This window comes from Rhinolophus sinicus, linkage group LG04, assembly GCF_036562045.2.
Source record: "Rhinolophus sinicus isolate RSC01 linkage group LG04, ASM3656204v1, whole genome shotgun sequence".
Classification (NCBI taxonomy): Eukaryota; Metazoa; Chordata; class Mammalia; order Chiroptera; family Rhinolophidae; genus Rhinolophus; species Rhinolophus sinicus.
In genome coordinates, this window is record NC_133754.1 from 14212788 (window position 1) to 14234217 (window position 21430).

Below are 21430 nucleotides of genomic sequence, written 5' to 3' on the forward strand. Positions count from 1 at the left end.
TATTCTGTTTCTTATTCATATTTTTGATCTTCTCTTCTTGAAGAAGTCCCGTTAACATTTCTTGTAATACTGGTTTGGTGTTAATAAACTCCTTTACTATTTTCTTGCCTGCAAAACTCTTTTATCTCTTGTTCGATTCTGAATGATAGATTTGCTGGGTAATCTTGGATGACAGATTTGCTGGGTAATCTTGCTTTTCATCACTTTGAATATTTTGTGCCAATCCCTGCTGGCCTGCAAAGTTTCTGAGAAGAAATCCATTCACAAATGTACTCTCTCACAAACTCACTCACTCTGAGCTCCAGCATAGGGGACAGTTTCTGAGAAGTCAGCTCTTATGGGAGCTCCACTGTATGTAACTATTTATTTTTCTCTTGCTGCTTTTAAGATTCTTTTTGCCTTGACCTTTGGCATTTAAATTATGATATGTCTTGGTATGGGCCTCTTTGGGTTCATCTTATTTGGGACTTTTTGTGCTTCCTGAATTTGTATGTTTTATTTTCTTCTCCAGGTTAGGGAAGTTTTCCATCATTATTTCTTCAACTAGGTTTTCAATCTCTTTCTCTCTGTCTTCTTCTTGTACCACTATCATGTGAATGTTGATACACTTGATATTGTTCCAGAGGTCCCTTAAACTATTCTCATACTTTAAAATTCTATTTGCTGTTCTACTTGGGTATTTTTTGTTACCTTGTCTTTTAAAGTGCTGATTCGATCCTCTGCTTCCTCTAATCTGCTGTTGATTCCATCTATTGTATTCTTCATTTCAATTATTTTATTTTTTTCTCACTTTTTCTTTTTTATGGTTTCTATCTCTTTACTGAGGTACACACTGAGTTCATATATTCTTCTCCTAATTTCATTGAACATTCTTATAATCAGTGTTTTGATCTCTACATCTTGTAGGTTATTTATCTCTATTTCATTTAGTTCCTTTTTCTGGAGTTTTGTCCTGTTCTTTCATTTAGGACATACTTCTCTGGCTCTTCATTTTGGCTGACTCCCTGTGTTTTTTTCTATGTAGTAGGTAGATCTGCTACATCTCCCAATCTTGAGAGAGTGGATGTCCTGTGAGGCCTACTGGTTCAGTCTCCCTGGCCACTTAGCTGGGTGCTCCAGGGGTGTCCCCTTTGTGGGCTATGTGTGCCCTGTTGTAGTTGAGCCTTGATTGATCTTGGTACTTTAGTGGGTAAGATTCACCCTGAGGCTGACTGGCTGTGAGGATTGGCCACGACTACAGCAAACAAACTATTATGGGTGGGCTGAGCCCATGGAGTGGGATTCACTTAGTGAGGCTGTGGTCCCTGCCAAGCTGCCCTTTGGCTGTGTCGTCTGTTGAGGTGGTTGGGTGGTGCTCTGGTATTGTCTGAAACTGGCCACTGAGTGTGTTGGTTCTGGGGCCTCTTGGGAGGAGCTCTGGTGCTTGTCCAGCTGCTGTGCCCTGTGCTGGAGCTCAGCATTACTGAGTTTGTGAGAGTGCATTTGAGCAGGTCTCTTAAGACCTATAGGGACTAGGTCTCTAGCAGCTGGCTGTTTAACTTGGACATCCGCCTCCCCCATTTTTCACAGCCAGATGTTGTGGGGACTTGTCTCTCCCACACTTTTGCCCTGGGCTGGGTAGGTCGGTGTGAGGCCAGGACCTATCGCTCCTCAGAGTGATCTCGCAGCCGACATTTCCCTCCTGATTGTTAATTGCCACACCATGGGAGTAGGAACTGCTCATTCTTTATCTCTGCCCCTCCTACTAGTCTTGATGTGACTTCTTCTTTATAACTTTAGTTATAGGACTTCCATTCAGCTGGTCTTCAGGTGGTTCTGAATGATGGTTGTCTACAATTTAGTAGTAATATTAATGTACTCATGGGAGGAGACAAGCACAGCATTGACCTATTCTACCATCTTGACCGGAAGTCTCTGCTTCCCTTATTTTTATATTACTTTATTTAATTGGGAAATTTTGTTAGGAGAGGTCTTTGGTTTGGACAGCTCAGTGACCACTTAGTTGTCTGTGTGCTCTTGACAAATTCTCTGTACTGACCTGCGAGACAGGAGGAGAATCCATTTGGAGTTTTCACTAGGTTGGATAGGACATTCTCATCAAGGGCACTGAGCTCTGTCAAATGGTTTCAAGTTGGCCTTTTCTCTGCTAATTCAAATGAACAAACTGCTCAGAAACACAAAATTGTACCTCACTGTCAGCCCTCAAGTTAAAGGTCATCAATATAGTTTTCATTTCCAGTTTGTTAAAGAGTATGAATATTAAAACTCTAATTATACCCTCCCAGCCCCAGTTGAATGGGCATTTATCAAGAAAACAGCTGCTACAAAAATGATCTGCTTCTGAGTTGGCACTTATCTCCTGTTTTGTGTTTTCTCCTTCATAGCTATAGTCTTCCTAGTCAGGCGTGCTCAAAATAGGCTCCTGTAAGAGAGTATGGACCACCGACCCACAGAAGACCAGCTTCTGTGATTGCTCTGCTAGCCTCAGGCTCCTGGCCCTCCTGCTAGAAGGCACCCTTCAGCTCCTACAGACAGATTCTCTGGGGGCCGACTGCTCGATTTGGTGATCCCCGACTTCCTCTGCCCCAGGAATCTATGTCACCTTCACTTCCTTTTATTTGCTAGGCTGTTTCTTCCTGGTGGCTGCTCCCCAGCTCCAAGTTTCCAGAGTATCTACCTGCCACCTGTCGTATCCAAAGTACCTGCCTGAATTTCAGGTGTGTTTCGGAAAAGCCCAAGTCTTTGCAAAATCACGTAAAGAACCAATAGTCGGAATTCTTTAACTTATTTTCTTTCTGTTAGCCGTTCTGTCTGCTTAAATGTTTAACTGTCCTTCACTTTACTTGATTTTCTAAGATTTTTTTCCCCCCAGGAAATTAGGAATTGCAACAGGAGGGCAAAATGCACATTTCAGCAATACACAGAATAATTTATTCCTATACTGGCAATGGATAACACTCTTGTTCCCCAAAGTCTATAAACAGGGCCTGGTTCATAGTTCTAATTAATTAACTTTATTAAGTTGGAGCTGAAAGGAGGAGGAAACTTAAACAAGGAAATAAAAAGCAGTGGACCTCGCCAGACGAGTTCCACATAACTGCTTTTTAACGGGAGGTAAAAGAGCAGTCCTTACTTATTGCAGGTAATAAAGCAAAACAGACATTTAGGTAGACTGCACAGCACAGTCTACCACAGAACATGCTAACTGCAAAAAAGAACAGAAGGCGGTTTTTCCATTTAGTGCAAGTAATAAGTTTATTTTCTTTGATACAGAATTAACAAAGTGAATTTGATGCCCCAGATGAAATAAAATTTGCATCAGAAAACTTTCCTTGAAACTCTTCTTCAGACCTTTTGTTAGTCATTGAATGTCAGATCAAAGGAACTGAAATTTCAAGTTTGTTCACAGAAATCAAAAAATCTGTTACTTGGGAATTTTATCCCAGAGCCATAATTACTGGGAGGGAAAAATGTTCTCTCAGCTAAGAGTTTCAGTAACACTGTAATACTGTATATGTCCAACTTTGTACAGAAGCTTGTGCATTTTGCACAGAGAGTGCATACATTCCTATTACATCATTTGTGGAAATGTGCTCAATGGTCTTACAGTCTCCTACAGGATCTAATTAACACGAATTCACAATGATGGTAATGAGCTTACCAATCATTTCCTCACAGCTCTGTTATAGTCATGTTTATGTTTTTGACGCGATGCTAATAGCATGTAGATCCCAATTCAGAAGACATCTGGGCCTATATAAAGAATATACATGGATATGTAGCAAGACTGAGGTTGAAGCTTTTATGTTTGTTAATGGTGACAATAGTAAAACTAACAGTGACTTAGAAAGATGGTACTTCCTTAAGGGCACATTGCTGAACACATGGCCACCTACCTGCTCTTTAAAGCATTATTTATAATTTAACCACCAAATATAAAATACGTGAATACCAGGTGGCAAAAAATAAATAAATAAAATTAAAGCCCTTTACAATCTTGAATAAGTCAAAACCTCAAGTACATAAGAAAAGCATTGCAATCATGTATTTAGCTTTATTTTCTAATATATATATCATAATTTAAAACTATATAAAGTAACTTACATAAAAAGCAATTTTTTCAAGTGTTATAGCTTCAAGCGTGGTTTATATTTGGCTTAATCATTTTTTACCAGTTTAATTTACAAAGCTCGCAATCTTGCCAGCAGGGCTTCAACTTCAGGAATGGATTCGTTTTTAGAAACAGAGCCAAGAAGGCCCACTTCCTTTTTTTTGTTGCTTTCCACATTGCAGGCTTCCTTCTTCTCAACTGCCTTGATCCTCCCCGTAGACGTATGAGTGTCTAGATTATAATTAAGCTCCTTGGCGGCTGGAGTCCTTGTTGAGTTGCAATTGATATTGTAGTGCGAACGTGACCCTTCTGTCAACTGCGCTTTCTGATTTTCTACAGTAAGGAAGAAACATAAAATGTGTTGCTGTGATAGGCAAGGACTTGTGCACATTATCAAACATAATTTGAAAATAATTATTCTCAACAAACAAGTTCTCTTAGATAGATGAAACTAAAAATATTCAACAGAGTGAGGCAGATTTAAAATAAACATGCAAAGGTTAAGAATAAAGTAAAATATAAATAGACAACAATTTCATTAGCACTTATACTGATTTCGTTCTTGTTCAATGTCTGGAATGCCCATCACTAGGTTAGTATTAAAGGTTGGTTCTGTATTTCATTCAGTCTCTGCTCAAATGCCATCTAAATAGAGAGGTCTTCTCTGACCGTCCATCTAAAATGACACTCTCTCTTTTCATCACTGTCTCCTTACCTCTCATCTTTCCCTCCCTAGAACTCATAACCACCAGACATGTCGCATGCGTGTTTCCTTATACACTGTCTATCTCTTTATTAGAATATAAGCTCCAACACATCAGGAACTTTGTTTTAAACATTGCTGTAACGTTGGTGTATAAAATAGCCCTGGAGCAAAGTAGGAATTAAATAAATACAATCTGGGTAGAGAAATTATTTCCATACTCTATGACCCAAGACAAGCATTAGTTTGATTCATAACGAAATTCATTTCCTTTCTGAACAAAATTAAGGAGGAACGTTTCTAATTGGACTTTAGAAAGTCAATGATTTCCCCTAAAAGAAATATTGAGCTTGGCAGGCAAATTGTTAAAACTTCCTAGCAACACAGAATTATGTCATCATTTAATTGTCAAATATACACATATGTATACCTACTGACATGTACACACACACACATTTTCTTTTATTGGTTAAGTGACAGTGACGCTGACTTATCAAGGCTCCAAGGAGAGAGTTCCAATAGCTAATGACTAAAGGGCTCTGGCTGATTGTCTTTCCCGGAGAACATTAGGTTTTCTTTCAATTAACTGAATCTCACATTGCACAACCTTATGAGTGATCTCTTTCACAGATGCCAAACTTTGAAAACACAGACCCTCAGTATTTATGTCACCTTGAAGGGGGCTTGAAAATGGCTTCAACAAACTTGACATGACATTTAAAGTTTTTTGGTTATTCGCGGAGAGATGTTCCATTATCCCAACAGTAATGGCTTTGGAGCACGAGCAGTCACTCATGACAGTGTGTTTTATGTGAGTGCTGAAAATTCCAGCTGAAAACAGCTTGTACATGAAAAGGTGGCTGCTGGAGATATTTACTGCACTGTCATGTCTGCACCAGGGGCATTCCAGTGATGGATGAGCATTTTACACACTTTCTTGAACAATCTCAACAAATTTTAGAAGGATGATCACCTTTTAGCTGTTGGAAGAAAATAAATACACTTTTTCTATCACCTTCTCTATCAAGGTGGGTAATTGTTACTCAAAACTAAAAATCTAATAGAACAGTGATTTTGTCTTAGAGCATTTTTGGTTCCCCCTTTTTTGACGTACACACTACATTTGCAGTAAACGGCACAGTGGACACAGATTTCCTGCAGGTCCCACAACCACACCCATTTGTTTTATTTTTCGAGCACCCACCCTCCTGCCCCCAAAAGTGTTTGAAAACTGCATTGGTTGCTAAATGCAAATGTTGAGTCAGCTTACTGTCCCTTCCTCCAGATGTTCCTGTCTTTTCTTGTCATTTGATTTCTTGCAAAAGACTCCATCGTGATGATCTCTCCAACAAACCAGCTTATTTTGCTATTGGGCAACTCCAGTCAGATGTTTGATGGCGGAGATGAGATTCAATGGGCTAAAATATAGGTCTCTAACACATCAATCAATTATTGTGCAATTCCTATGGCTATCATGTATCCGGCCCAGCTCTACATGTGACAAAATGAAAAAAGGAGGGGATTTTAAGGCAAACCTGTGTTGAAATTCATGCTCCCCTACTTGGCTTTATCAGGTTACTTAACCTCTTTGAGTCTCAGGTCCTAAAAAGCCACCTCACAGAGTACTTGCGAGAATGAAAGGAAATAAGAGCAACACCTAGTTCAAGATTCTCGTCTTTTCCTTCCTCTTCCAAAGCTTTCCCAGGTAGCCATCACCACACAAAGCTTAGGACTTTCTCAGAAACTCTGACCTTTCTGACTTTCTGATGACCATATGAGTGAGGGCTGAAATACCATTCTATTAATAGCTTGTATTTATACAGCACCTTTACTTATAAAGCACTTGTTACACTTTAAATATCAATGCCCTCATTTTACAGATTGAGAGGTAAAAGCAGAAGGTTAAGTCATTGCTTAGACATAGTTACTGAGTAAGTGGCAGAAGCCAAATGCCATCTCTAGAGATGCTAAGGCTGTCTTAAGGAAATTTGAAAAGCTTTTTGCCAAGGGAAAGTGCTAAGTAATTCAAAGCTAAGTTTCATTATAACGATGTCCTGTAGTTACACTTCAAAATGCTTTATGACACATTTAATTCTCCCAATAACTTCGTAAATGCAGATAGCATACCTACGTCAAGTGCCTTAGCACAGTATGTCCCAGGTCACACGTGTACTCTTCTGGTCTCACTTAAATTCATGAAGATAAACTTCAAGGACAGCCTTAATCCCAGTACAGTTCCCTAGTCTGTGCACAATTCTGTTCTCCTAGACAGCTATTTCACACCTTCTCTTCTCATTTCAAACGTCCATCATGTTTTCCTCCACTCCCATTTCACCGTTCATAGAGGCAATCAGAAGGGAACTCCCATAAACCCCTCTTAAAAACGCACAGGGCCTCTTCGAGAATTAGCTCTGTTAGAACTTCCTAGGTAATAGCTCTTCACTTCAGCCCTCACATTCATCTCTCAGCATCCCAAAAGCCCCATGCGGGTCCCCTGCCATGGGATATCTAAATTGTACAACAGAGGGAGTCACACCTTAAATTGGGAAGCAGATAAACAAAGAGTGTCCTGTCCCACTGCAACTAGAGAAAACGTTTATAGGTAGAGGAAGGTCCCAAGTTGGAAGTAAGTTTTATGTAGGAATTGTGTAATAATGTTGGTTAAAGGCCAGGTGTCTTTTGCCATTACTATTCTTTTAAAAGTCTGGTGGCTTCATGTCAGCTGAACTGGAGACCCAAATTCCATGCACTTACTGTACTTAAAACATGCACTTAGTTTCTAAATGGTTCATTTCAAACATCAGGGAGATGTCACAACCATGTCAGTTGGAGAGAGCTCCATATAGGTGTTCTGAGGAATGAACTAAATTGTAATTTCAGGCCAGTGGGCTTCCTTTTCATATGAAATTAGTTCCAAATACAAAATGACACACTGTGGACACATGGACTCTTTCAATGAGAGATAAGACTGGGGTATCAAGAAACAGAGAAGCATTTTCTACTTCCCATCAACTCAAATCCTTACACATTTTTAAATGGAAACTAAAATTATTAAGGCAAAGTAGAATGACAGTTTTATTCTCCAAAGAGAGGAAGCTTGTGCTATTATTTTAGGAATCAAATTTAAGGCCGCTGTGTCCCCATCCACCCTCCCCCCAGATATACCATTGATGTCTGTGAAGAGAAGTATGATCTATTTAGGATTTCTGCCAATATCCAGGGCCATTGCTTATTGCTACACAGATCAGCAAGGCCCAGCTGCTACTCTCAGTACGAGGGCAACAAGGGAATCCAAGCCACACATCTTGTGTTTACGTTTCTGTGGAAATCAACAGGGTGAGAATACATGCGATTTTCCTTTAAGATGGGAAAACTCACTTATTTCAATCTAATTCCTTCTCTGGTTCTTACTATAAAAATTGATTCTGGAGTCCCACCAAAGCTTTTTTTCTGAAAGTGAATGAAAAGTTGAAAATTGTTGAAAAGCTGAATGGCTCTTAAAAGCAGAGAACTTACTGGACTTAAAAATGAGAGTAAAAGCTTTAAACTACATGGCACATGACCTATGGCAGACTATAGATTTGGATGACAAAGAAAGCTAAAAACAAAACAAAACAAAAAAACCCACAAGAAATAAAAAAAGCACCATCCTGAGCTAACATTGCCATTGTTTCTTGAATAACACAGAAGACAGAGAAAACCAGGAAAATTGTGGACAAAATGTAAATATAAACATATGCAACTTGCCATCCAAATGAGGAAAAGTTTTGGCCAACAGTTATGCTTCTTGAGCTCAGAAGGCAATGCTAAGGCCCGGCTGACGGCCCCTGGGGAAACCCTCTCTGCTTCGGGAACTACCAGTCATGGTTCAGAAAGAGGCATTATTCCCCTTAATCAGTATTGATCTCCCATCAAGCTGTGGTTCTAATGGGCGCGAGCCTCTTAGAAGTGCCGACTCTCAGATGAAATATAAAATGGAGCTCCTGCCTTCTGTGGTCAATGGTGAGCCTGTGCCAGGAGGAAGAATACAGAAACCTGGTGTCCTAAAGTGACTGCATCTGTTCAGTCTTCCTGAAATTTGGTCTCTCCTTCCAATTCTTTACCTTTTGCTCTTAACTATTACTTTGACCTACTAAGTAGCTGTTTGCTTCACCCCAGCAATGACTTGACTTTGGTGAGAGAAACAAATGACCCATAAATATCGTTTTTAAAGCACTACTGGGTCTCCATGATAGTAAAGTGTGTGACAAATATATGTTTTTAATCTATGCAATAACGGAAGTTAGCGCTGGCCGCCAGCAGCACACATCCCTGCGGTTTTCCTGACTGCTGATTCACTGTTGCTGTAAATAATTGTCTTCCCTCGGCTTCATTTTGCTGTTTATTTTACCTTTTATACTGAAAGCATATGAAAATGATAAAAAGAATGAACGGGCATTTTATATATAGTTAAAACCTTTAGAAGTGCCAAGAAATTCTTATGGAACCAATCACGTAGAAACGAAAACAACAAAACAATCACTCCCCCAATTCCAACAAAACAGACACAGCAGAGGGTGACAAATGAAAGATATCTTTGACGAGAGGAGATACTTGACAATTAGAACTTTTTTGGGGCAAAAACTCATCATATACACACTTCTCGTCAGTCTTGTTCTGTAGCACTGTGCTTTAAGTAAAAGCTCAAAGACAGCACTGCCGCTTTGCAATTTCCTGTGCTGGGCCTTCCGGACTGTTCACAGGACTAGAAGGAACTGGAGGTGATGCAGGCTCCTGAGCACAGGCACATCCAGGACCGGTCCGGCCTCTCTCCTCTAGAGAACAGTAATGTAAAGCCTTCCATTCAACTGCTTCCCGTTCTGACTTGCAATCTATTACTTGAGCTGAATGCCTCTCTCTGTATTTGCTTCCCTCCTTCTCACGTTTCTACCCAATTATTAGCAAATTTTAATCTGGCTTTCATCCATACCTCTGTATTGAAACTGCTCCCTACAAAATTATCAGGTACCTCGAAATCCCTGAACTCAAGGTCATTTTCTTAGGCCGCTTGTTCTCTCACAACACTTGGCAGAATGTGTGTAATAAATAATTCGGTTAGTCTTTTTCTGGGTTTCTGGGTGGTTGCCTCCAAACTCTTGGAGTCAACAGATAGGAGTGTCTTTGCAATTCATGGGGGTCCCATAGTTTATGGTAGTGAGGGATTCAGGATGAGGGTCGGCTATGTCAGAAAGACCAGCCATGTGACTAGCGGGTGGGGGGTAGAGACTGAAATCAATCATGTGGCCCATCGATCAGGCCTAAGTAATGAAGCCTCAATACAAACGCTGGACCCTGAGGATCAGCTGAGCTTTCCCGGTTGGTAATATGCATTGTTACGCATGGATGTGCTGGGGGGTGGGGGTAACGTAGCTCTGAGGATAACAGAAACTTCAGGTTTGGGGCCCTCCCAGACCCCACCCTATGTGTGGCTGGTTCTGACTTGGGTCCTTTTACTAGAATAAAGCTGCAGCAGAAAGCACAGCACTTTCCTATATTCTAGGAGTCATTGTAGCAAATGACCAAAACTGAGGGCATAGGAAAACCCCCGCATTTGTAGCCAGTTGGCCAAAAGTGAGGGAGGGCTGGGAACCCCCAAACTTGCAGCTAGTGTCTGAAGTAAGCGTTGTCTTCTAGAGAGCTGTGACGGGTGAAGTTTGGCCTAACTCTGGGTAGCTGCAGTCATAAGTAATTACAGAATCTTATCCATGCCTATACGTTGCAGATACTTTCCCCACACATCTACTCATTTGATTTTTATAACACTCCTGTGAGAGAGGTGACATGGTATTATTTACCTTGTTTTACATAAAGTTGAAGCAGACAAAACTTTTAAGCAGAGCCAGAGACGAAACTCAAGCCCGCAGACTCCCAGTTAGCATGCTAACCTTTACCATACTTATGCTTCTACTTTTTGGTGATTCATGTTTAGTTGTCTTTGACAATTTATTCTAACTCCCAACCATGACGACACCTCTCTCCATGGGCCATTTCATCCTTGGACCACTTTAATGTCCTTTCTACATTCTCTTGACCGAGCTCTCACAGCTTCAGCCGTCTCCTGTAGGAAGGAGACTCCCACGCCTGCATCTTCAGCCCTAACGGGAGAGTGTAGTTATCCCTCAGCACCCTGCCATTACTTCATACAACACATTTCCAGACCAAACTTTCAAGTCCAAAGCAGCTTCCTCTTCATCCTAACATACTGAAAACAACCACAGTACAGTGGTACCTCGGTTTCCGAACACAATCTGTTCTGGAAGACCGTTCGAGTTCTGAAACGTTAGAAAACAGCTGACAGCTAGGCCTCAGGATCTTGCACTCAGCAGAAGTCATGTGACATGTTTGACTTCCGAGGAATGTTAAAAAACCACAGCATTTTCTTACGGGTTTATGGCATTCATAAACTGAAATGTTCGTCAACAGAGACGTTCGAAAACCGAGGTACTATTATATCTGTTTACCAGTCCTGCTATCTGTTACTGACAGTTGTCTCGGGCTAGTCTGTGGCTTAGCAGCTATTAAGCAAATATTTCTGAAGATACAATTGCCTGTTAGCTGATAGATGACAGATAGTAAATAACTTGTTAAGTTGATGTGCCTTATGAGGAAGAGGGTGGGAAAATAACACAGGAACATGGTTTGATATTATAGTTATTAAGTACATACAATATATACATGTGATAAAGCCTTTACACGTCATTAAAAATTTTTTTCCCAATAGCCCTAAAAGAGAGTTACTAACAACTCTGTTTTATAAATGTGGAAATTGAGGTTAAAAGAGGTCCATGAACTGTCAAGGCCACAGACTTTGCCAGTGACAAGCCCAATCCAAACCTTATGCCAGCACGGCTCTGGGACCACCTGATTAGGGCACATGGACACACTGTGAAATGTGCAGTGCACCTCACCTGTGGGAGGGCTGAGGGCAGGCCAATCCCTAGTGCTAAAGACTAGGAAGCTATACTGGAAAACAACCAGCTAAATACATACTAGAGGACCTAAATATTTTCCAGAAGCCATTTCTAAGCAGTATCTTTTAATGTGCTTTCAAGTATTTTCCTTTCTATGTTTCTTAACTCAACATTTGTTCGATATTTCCAAGGTACAGATGTTCCTTCTGAATAACTTGTGCTATTTCAAGTCCATTTCACTTTGATTCATAGAATCATTTAACTTAGTATCATGCAAACTCAGGATTGGAAAGACCCTTAGTTACCTGTAGAATCATTGATCCAACACTGAAACTCCATTTATTCAGCATCTTGTCAAATGGCTGAACAGCCTAGGTTTGAAGACCTCCCGTCATAGTTTCACAATGGTACAAGGCAATATATGCCTACTTTTGGACAGCTCTAATAACTAAAAGTTTTACCTTATATTTTTCTACAATTGTTTCCTTGAAATCTTACTCACTGGCCTGACTGATTTTTCCCATGAGGGCTGTGTTAAGCCTAATTCCTCTCCCACTCACCAGCCCTTCAACTATTTAAAGACAGAAAACACATTCCCCAAATTTTCTCTTTGCCAAGACAAATAGCCACAATTTCAATTGTTCTTCCTTGAAGTTATAGTTAAATCAACTCATTAGTTAATTCAATGAGTATTTAGATACCATGTTAGGCGCTGAGCCCTTGAAACATATAGGATCTCATCATTTTTCTTATGAACATGAAAAATCATATGCATTTAGTACTTTAAAATTCCGGGAGGAGCCAAACCCAACTAGTGTATCCAGTACCATAAAACAATAGAATTATAGGCTCATAGAAGCCTTTTTAATTCAACCATTAAAAAATTTCCATGTAGATTTAGTACGCGAGTTTGATTTTCAGTATATGCCTAATAAAAATCTGCTTAAAACAATCTGTTTTTATTCATTACAGAATTCAATCCTGGGATATGTTTGTGATAAAGACCATTTTAAATTCAAACAATTTTATGTATGACTGTATACACAGAAATCTTCCTTTACTTCTCCCCAGCCTGCTACTAAATATATATAAGCTACATCTAAAAGGTAGTAATAGGTTCAATAGTAAGAGAAACAAACTTATATCCAGCTAACTACAGCTAACTTGTTACAACATAAGCTCCACAAAGGAGAGCTCTTCCTGTTTTATTCACTGCTGTGTCCCCAAGTACAGTAAGTCCTCACATAACGTCATCGATAAGTTCTTGGACACTGCAACTGAAATGATACATAACAAAACCAATTTTACCGCAGGCTAATTGATACAAATAAAAGTTAAGTTCCTACAGCATATTTCTAGTCACAAAAAACATCACCAAACTTCTATCTAAAGACCCTAAACCCTCCTAATATTAAACATTAAAATAAATGTGAGCTATATACACATTTAAGAAAGACTAACTAAAAACAAAGAAGATAATTATCTTCCAACTGCTTATTTCCATTCAAGGTCGTGCTGGCCGGAGCCCATCCTGGCAGCTCAGGGACAAGGCGGGCAGCCCCGGTCTGAACAGCATGCCCTTCCATCACAGGGTACGTGCCCTTCCATCACAGGGTGTGTGCCCACACTTGCTCATACTGGGACAATGTAGATATGCCAAGTCACCTGCCGCGCACATCTCTGGGATGTGGGAGGAAACTGGAGAACCCAGAGAAAACCCACACAGACATGGGGAGAGGGTGCAAACTCCACACAGACAGTGGCCCCGGACGGGAATTGATTTTTTTTCCTCTCATCAATGTTATAATAAAATGATATTGAACAAAAGATGTTATTCGAGGACCTATTGTACTTAGAGTAGCGCCTGCCTCTTAATGAGAGTTTAATACAGTATTTCTTGAGTGACTGAACCTAACATAGCCTAATTATACCACCTTGTTTCACATACTGCTTTACATTAATCCTTTCCAAAAAACAAAAAAAAACACACAAAAAAGCCTTTGGAATAACATTACCCGAATAATAAACTGATGACATATCGTACCATTTTTGGATAATGTATATTTTTGTACTTTCTGTTCTCTTGAGGACATAGCATTTGTAAAACTGTCCAATAGAAATATAACGAGAGTCACAAATGTGGGCTATATATGCAACACAAAATTTTCTAGAAGTCACAGTAAATATTGGGAAAACAGTTTTAGAAACTTTACTTAAATCAAAGGCCCACTATTATCATTTCAACATGTAAGCAAAATAAAACAGATATTAATAAAATCATCATTTGCACTCCCTCTTCCAAATCAAATATGTATTTTATACTTACAGTACATCTCAGTTCAGACTAGTCACATTTTAAGAGCTCAGGAGCCACATATATGACTATTGGCTATAGCACTCAGAGCACATACCCAGCACCTGGAGTTTCTAACAGTGTATTTACACGTAACATTTTTGTTACATGGATATCTTCATAGAAAATCTCTGTGATGAGTAACTTCATCTCAACTTAGATTTTGTACTACTAAAAAACGAATAATAATTATTAAAAATTTAGGAATTATGACAAACATAACTTTTAAAACTTTAGTTAAAACTTAAAAGTTCAAATTGGAGTAATCCATACCCTAATGGAACTCAATATTGTTCATTTCCCCATGCTTACTAAAAATACTTCTCTAATTTGGTACAGGTCATGTAGTTGCTTAGCTAGAGCAAAAGTTACAAAATCAAGATCACAAGCCCTAGCCTTGTATGGATATTAGGTTGGTCCAAAAATAACTGCGGTTTAAAAGGTTAAAAAAGAAAAAAAATTGCAAAAACCACAATTACTTTTGCACCAACCTAATATTTTGGAATCTTTTCCTCAGTATTAGGGATGTATTCATACCTGGCAATTTATTTCCCTATGTAGTGTGGACTAGTAAACTTGGCTTTGTTCTACGATCACAAAGTGTACACTAACCATGGTTAGATATCAAATACATATGTGCTGTTTGAATTACACAGGGAAATAAACTGCAGTTATAAAAACATCCCTAACGCAGAGGAAAAAAAAAATCCCCAAATACATACCATATTGAAATTAGGTAAATAAATGAAAGATAACCTATTAATAAAAGCAGTTATTACAGAAGGAAAATGTTTTTCCAACATTATCACTTTTTTTAGCTACATAAAAAACAATCAAGTGAAAGAATGCAATGTTCCAAAATTGAGCATTTCATTGTAATTTTGTTTTACATAAGGAGCAAGGAACAGTTGTACATTCCTAGGTAATTTGGATTTATGTAGCTTCTGTGAATGGTAAAATAGACAATGGCTAAAGATGAAAGTAAAAATCACGCAAGGTGAATGCTAATAATGATATGCCTACCGGCGCTACTGCTGTGTTCTGACATGTTTACCCAGCCATCAAAGCATAGGAAGACCAGGTTACCATCTAGAGACTCTTCTACTTTTTCTTCACAGTTCTGTACACATTTTAGTAAATCAGTAAAAATTAGAAGGATCTAACTTATTTAATATGACTCGCCTTCTTTCTAAAATGAGATCGACTTTTATTTCTTGCCATTCTTCTATAGAAATTGTAACTGAGGTGCAGAGTTGCCCGTTAGAAGCTGACAGACTTGCCTTTTTTTTTTATTGTTCTATTCATAACCCAGCAGCATTATCTTGTGCTGGATTGATGGTACCAAGTTTCATTATGAAATCTGAAACTACTTCTAAGATTTTGGTTTTATGTATTTCTAGAAAATGAGTGGAAAAAAAAATATCTGGCATGAGTCACAGACATTACTTTCGAGAGAGCAGTTCAGGCTAGTACGCTACTGCCTCCTACTGTCCGTTTGAGGAAATGAGTGCCTCAGTGGACCTTACTCTTCAGATTTACAGACCCCTGGCCTTCTTCCTCCAAAGGTATACTGCATACTATGCCCTGGGATCACAACCCAGGAAAACAGATATTCTGAATTTCCCTGAACCCTTTCCCTGCTTAGGCTACTAGATCTGTGACAAAGACCCAGAACACAAACTGAGTATGGATCTATCCCTTCCAAAAAAACAAAAAAACAAGAAAACCCAAAAACAAAAAATTGGTTTTAAATTTACAAAATAACATTTGTTCTTTCAAAATTCTTTTTCACATTATTTTGTTCTTAAAATTTTCATTTTTCTCTTCCTTCTTTCCTTATAAAACCTTACCACATATGTATCTGGAAGGAAAAGTCAAGAGGAAAACCTCTATTATTTTTAGATCTTTTAGCAGCTTTCTCCTAAATAAAAAAAAATAAAATATTAACAAGTATGAGCTGAAATAATATAGTAGGAAATATAACGATTCATTAAATCAGAGAAATGTTTAAAAGCTTTAAGTTATGTATCTAAAATATGGAAGTAGTACCCAAGAATGTTGGGTAATTATAAACTGTTCATTTCTAGAACTAGCATATTTGCATCAGCGATTTGGGTGCCGAGTGCTGGTTGTAGACTCCCTTGTGCTCAAACTGCAGTTTGACTTCTGATGGTTTGGGCTGAGTCGACAAATATTGATCTGCATTTTAAAGGTGAGACTTTTGATCGGCCAAATAAGTCAGGCAAAGAGGAACCTTCCTAGAAGCTGCTTCCTTTTAATGAGGAAACAGTAACAGTAACAGGAATAGGTCAATGTTATTTATTTCCTTGCAAATAAAACACTAAGCTACTGTTTCTAGGCTGTACTGAGATCTCTGAAACATGGGTTTCTGTAAACAACTGATTTTTAATGCAGCACAGGCTGGGCCTGTGCTTCCTGAGACCCTATGGACACAGAGTCAGATCGGAACACACAATTCCCTCTTTCCATTGATTGCTATAGATTCCTGCCTCAGGCTTCTCTAGCCAGAAGGGACTGTTTCCTCAAAGACCTGCTTCTGCTCTTCTTCCCAGGGCTGTGGAGTACCTCCTGTCTCTATGGTAACACGAAACACAGAGCACTAAAAATGTACCATACAGCAGGCAGAAAAGAAAGAAATCAGAGTGCAGTACTCTTGGAAAGCTAGAGAAGGTGCTGAGGACAGGAATATGCACAGAGGACAGCATGTTACAGAAGTCGGTTGTTCCATTTCTTGTATATTCTCGTAAAAGAGCTCAAGTGTTAGCTCAGAAGAAGCCCTAAAGTATATAGAACTTTATAATCCCTATGGTATTAGAAATTAAAAAGAATTACTGGAGCTCCACATTAACCATAACCGTCCAGCAATTTGTGGTTCACTAAATTACGGATATGAAAGCTCTCAGTATTTGAGAGACAAAATATAAAAAGAGTAAAATGAAATCAAATATTCCAATATGGTTTACGTTAAAAGACAAAGGAAACTATGTTACTGTCACATGACAAAATGTTCTTTTTTTATTACTCAACTTTAAGATAGTATCAATGTTCTTAGTCCTTTTCAATTTGGGGCGTCATATTAAATGTAGTATCTCAGCCTATTTAGTTAGTTCAGTGGCTTAGTGTAATCAGAAAGTTTATGCCGCAAATTGTTGGTCAATCACACTCTGTTTCCTGGTTATAAACAGCATCCCTAACTCATGAGGGAATAAATGGGGAGCAGTGGTGCTGTTCCATCTGAATCTGAAAATATTCCTATTAACCCATATCTACATTATGAAAGATATTATTCATATAGAAATTTAATACATAGCTATTTAAAAACATATTTTAAGCACCTAAACTCACAGATGAATAAAGTTGATTCTGAACTCTCTTCTTGGAGGCAGTACCCCCACAATTAGACTAGTAGAAATTTAGGGAAGGTAATCATACACTCACTTGTAGAACTGTTATTAGGATCTGAGAAGATTTCTTTTCATAGTCTGAGGTATTTTTTGTTTGTTTTTTAAACTTAGCAACTGAGATGCAGCTGTAAACTATAGCCACTAGAGGTCACAGAGCTGCACCTGTCACCAATCATTAAATTTAAGTGGGCATTATATAATAGCATCTTGAATAACTTTCAGTGACTTAAAAATTATGGAACATAATACATTCTTTTACAACTATTACAGTATAATAACAATATGTTTGCTAATTAAGTATTCTATTTCTAAAGGTCTTAGATTTTGCAATGCTACATTACCTTTCTATACTGATTCTCCTTTAATTGGGAGAAGAAATCATTGCAATTAATGGAATCTAGAAACCTTCGCAATTAATGGAATTCCATGACATGAAAAAGCCTCTTCTGGACTAGACTAGAGACATGATGTGCTCTGCAGTTTTCCCAAATCCATTTGGAAACTCTAACATTCATGGACCTTCCAAGAGGAATCATTTTATTTCTCTAACATAATTCTTATGTCTATTTTCTCCTGGAATAAACAAATCTTATTATCTTACATTTTTATAGCCCCACCTATGAGAATAAAAAATAATTATAATGGGTGTGTGTGTGTGTGTGTCAATCCTCATCTGTCCAATGAGATTTACTATATGAGAAACCAAAAAAAATTTGTTGCCAACAAAATTTTTCAACTATGACACAATCCGCAAAGATGGAACTCAGATTTAGTTCTAACAAAAATATATCCACTTTCTCACCCTCCTATTATTACAATTAATAAAACAATTATAAGGTATTTTTCCCCCCTGTTTCAGGTTTTGTTTTATAAAAGGTCAAAATAAAAACAATACTAATATGTTTGAGCACTTAAGTCTGTCTGCATGAGGTATTTTACATGAATCACCATACAGCCTAAGGGAGTTTGATTTTTATTCTCTCCATTTCACAGATGAGGAAGGGAGGCTTTGAGGGGTTAAGGAACTTGCCCCCCACCAGGAGGTAAGTTATGGTGGATCTGGGATTCAAGCCCAAGTCCCCCAATTCAGCTCTGGGCTCCAAACTATAGCAGTGTTATCTAACTTAAAAACAACAACAACTATAAATTCTGAAAAAGCAGACAGTATTCCTATATTAGCACAAGGAACCAAAGGGAACTATGAAACATTTCATGTTTACTAATATTATTTCTGATCAATACTTTAAAAATTGATTGAGCTCTAGAAACAGAACCAGGAATATTTATTCCAGGGTTTTTGCTTGTATAGTATATAATGTAATGCCTATGCTTAAAAGGCAATGTAATTAGTTATTCATAGAAGAAGCAAAACGTGTGGCCCTGATTCATTAGTACATTAGAAAATACAAAAAGCTAATTTTCCCCTTACCACACGGGGGAAAGGTTCCTAGACCCCCAGAGGAAGCCTGAAACCACAGATAGTACCGAACCCTATATATACAGTGTTGTTTTCTATGCATACATATATATGACCAAGTTTAATTTGTAAATTAGGCACAATATGAGATTGACGATAATATACAACAATTATGACAATACACTGTAATGAAAGTTCTGGGTATGGCTTTGGGGCATTAAGTAAAATAAGGGCGACATGAACAGAAGCTCTGCGACACTGAGACAGTTGATCGGATAACCGAGAGGGCCACGAAGTGACTATGTCCACACACAGCGAGGAGACACTGGACAAAGGGACGATTCATGGGCAGGTGGCACGAGATGGCGCAAGATTTCATCACGCTACTCAGAACGGCATGCGGTTTAAACCTTCTGTATATTATGTCTGGATTTTTCATTTAATATTTTCAGACTGTGGTTGACCATGGGTAACAGAGGCCACGGAAAGCAAAACTGACAAGGTTGGGGCAAACTACTGAATTTAGACATTATTACACATAAAAACTTTGCCTTTTAATTACTGCTACCCAATCTGTGCCAAGGAGAGAGTGCAGAGTTATAAGATGTACTAGTTTTTCTTTATACATAAAATGAACTAACCACAAATGCCTCAGTTTAGTCTAAATTTTTAAATATATTTCTCTCACTAGTAATCCATGCTTGAGGACACTGCTAGCCTTTTTAAAAATGGAGCAATTCCTGAAACTAAGACCTGTGTTTTAACTTTCTTCGTTGTGGTAATGCAGTGAACTCTGTAGTACTAACCTAGCCCCCTTTCTATTCCTTTGTCCTAATCATTGTTAGTGGTAATCTATGATCCCACAAATCTCATCAAATGCTACCTCCCGATTTCCCAAAAGGCTGTGATGTCACTTGCCAATGAACTTCCACTGTGCTTCTCTCATGTTGTGTATCCTGGTCCCCTTGGTGTTAGGTTTTTTTTGTGTTCCTGCTACATGCGAAAGCCGAGTGAGAAGACCAGGAGCTACTGAGAGTAGGGAGTCTGGGTTCTTCTCTTCCCTTGTGTTAAAAGCTGCACTTTGCATGCAGATATGTCATTTCATCATAAGACTATACATTCAAGAGGGCAGAGATCACGTCTCACAAGTTTTTGGCATACAGTAGGATATAAGATGGAAAACATCCCCTTAGTCAAAAAACGCTGAGTCTGTGCCATGGGCCAGGCTGTACCAAGTATCAGGAATGCAGCAGAGAAGGGCTGATGAGGTACCTGCCCTCAGGAAGCCTCTTGTCGCCTCCCATCTGTATCGCTGTATCTACTGAGGTATTTGCTTATTATCTTCCCTATATAACAAGGAGAATGGGGAGACCATTCAAAGAGTTTTGAATAGTCAGTTATGCCTCACATTTTTTAATGAACTATTGGATTTGGTATCTCTTATGGCTTTTAGCAACGTTAGGCGCCATGCCCCTTAAGTAATAAACACAAATGTTTAAGTCCTGCGCGTGTGTTAGATTTCAAAAGAAAATGCTTAGGGTTGGGGAAAGGGGTGTCATTTGTAGCAGTAGATGATGAAAGAAGGGAACACAAGCAATGTTCAAGATAAACGGGCCTAATTAGAGTATCTTCTAAGGAGAATGACGGAACTAGGCTACGTGGGGGAGGAACGAAAAGGAGGGAGATGGGCAGAGAACAAAGGAGGGTAAGCAGGCTACGTAGCAAGGCAGGTGTGGAGTGGATCCCATCAGCAATAGTTCAGACAAGATGAATTAGCGGGATTTGAAGAATAACATCTGAAGAGGGAAATGGATTTGTAATCATGAGTCCTGAATTTGAGACACTTTTGCTCCAGATGTAGTCGAGAATAGTGGCTGTCTCCACTGGTGTTTGTGGTTGTCCTATTGTTCTTGCTGTCGAGGTTCCAAGCCTCTCTTAAGAGACTGGTGTTCCAGGGTCCCAGGCGGCCTGAAACCAGGCCAAAGTGCTTCGGTACAGAAGTCACTTCCAGGGAAGCCTCCTCAGCACCCCCTACCCCCTGGCACCCCCCCCCCCGTCCGCCCCGCCTCCTATTGCTCATTCTTGGAGCCTGTTCTTTCCCTTCATTGCACCTTACCACAGGCATAATGTGTTTGGGGAATTATACATTGAGTATTTGTCTCCTCTACTACATTTTTACAAAAGAAATCTTTCACCAGGTCTTATCCAAATGGGGATGATGATGCCAGTATTTATTGTCCCTCTCTGTTTGTCAGACATGACAAGTAGCTGTAAAAACATCCCCCAGTGAATTCTCACATACTCTATGAAGCTGTTGTTAACATTCCCATTATACAGGAGAAAAAAATCAAGGCCACGACGTCAGCTCCCATCTGTACAGTGCTCTTGCTTTTGCGCTGTGGCTCTCCTGGACAGGGCTATGATGACCTCTCCAGGCAAATCAGAGGGAGGTCCTATGACGTGAGGCAAGT

At 39.1% G+C, this 21430-nt stretch overlaps 1 protein-coding gene across 1 annotated transcript in view; it reads right to left on the minus strand.

Moving 5' to 3' along the window:
• Nucleotides 1–3235: 3235 nt before the first annotated feature.
• DIAPH3 (diaphanous related formin 3) overlaps nt 3236–21430 on the minus strand; it is a 438451-nt gene continuing 420256 nt past the window's right edge. The window contains exon 28 of the mRNA XM_074329349.1: nt 3236–4444. Coding sequence (XP_074185450.1) covers nt 4182–4444 — 263 coding nt within the window. The 3' untranslated portion in view covers nt 3236–4181. The remainder of the gene's footprint in view (nt 4445–21430) is intronic.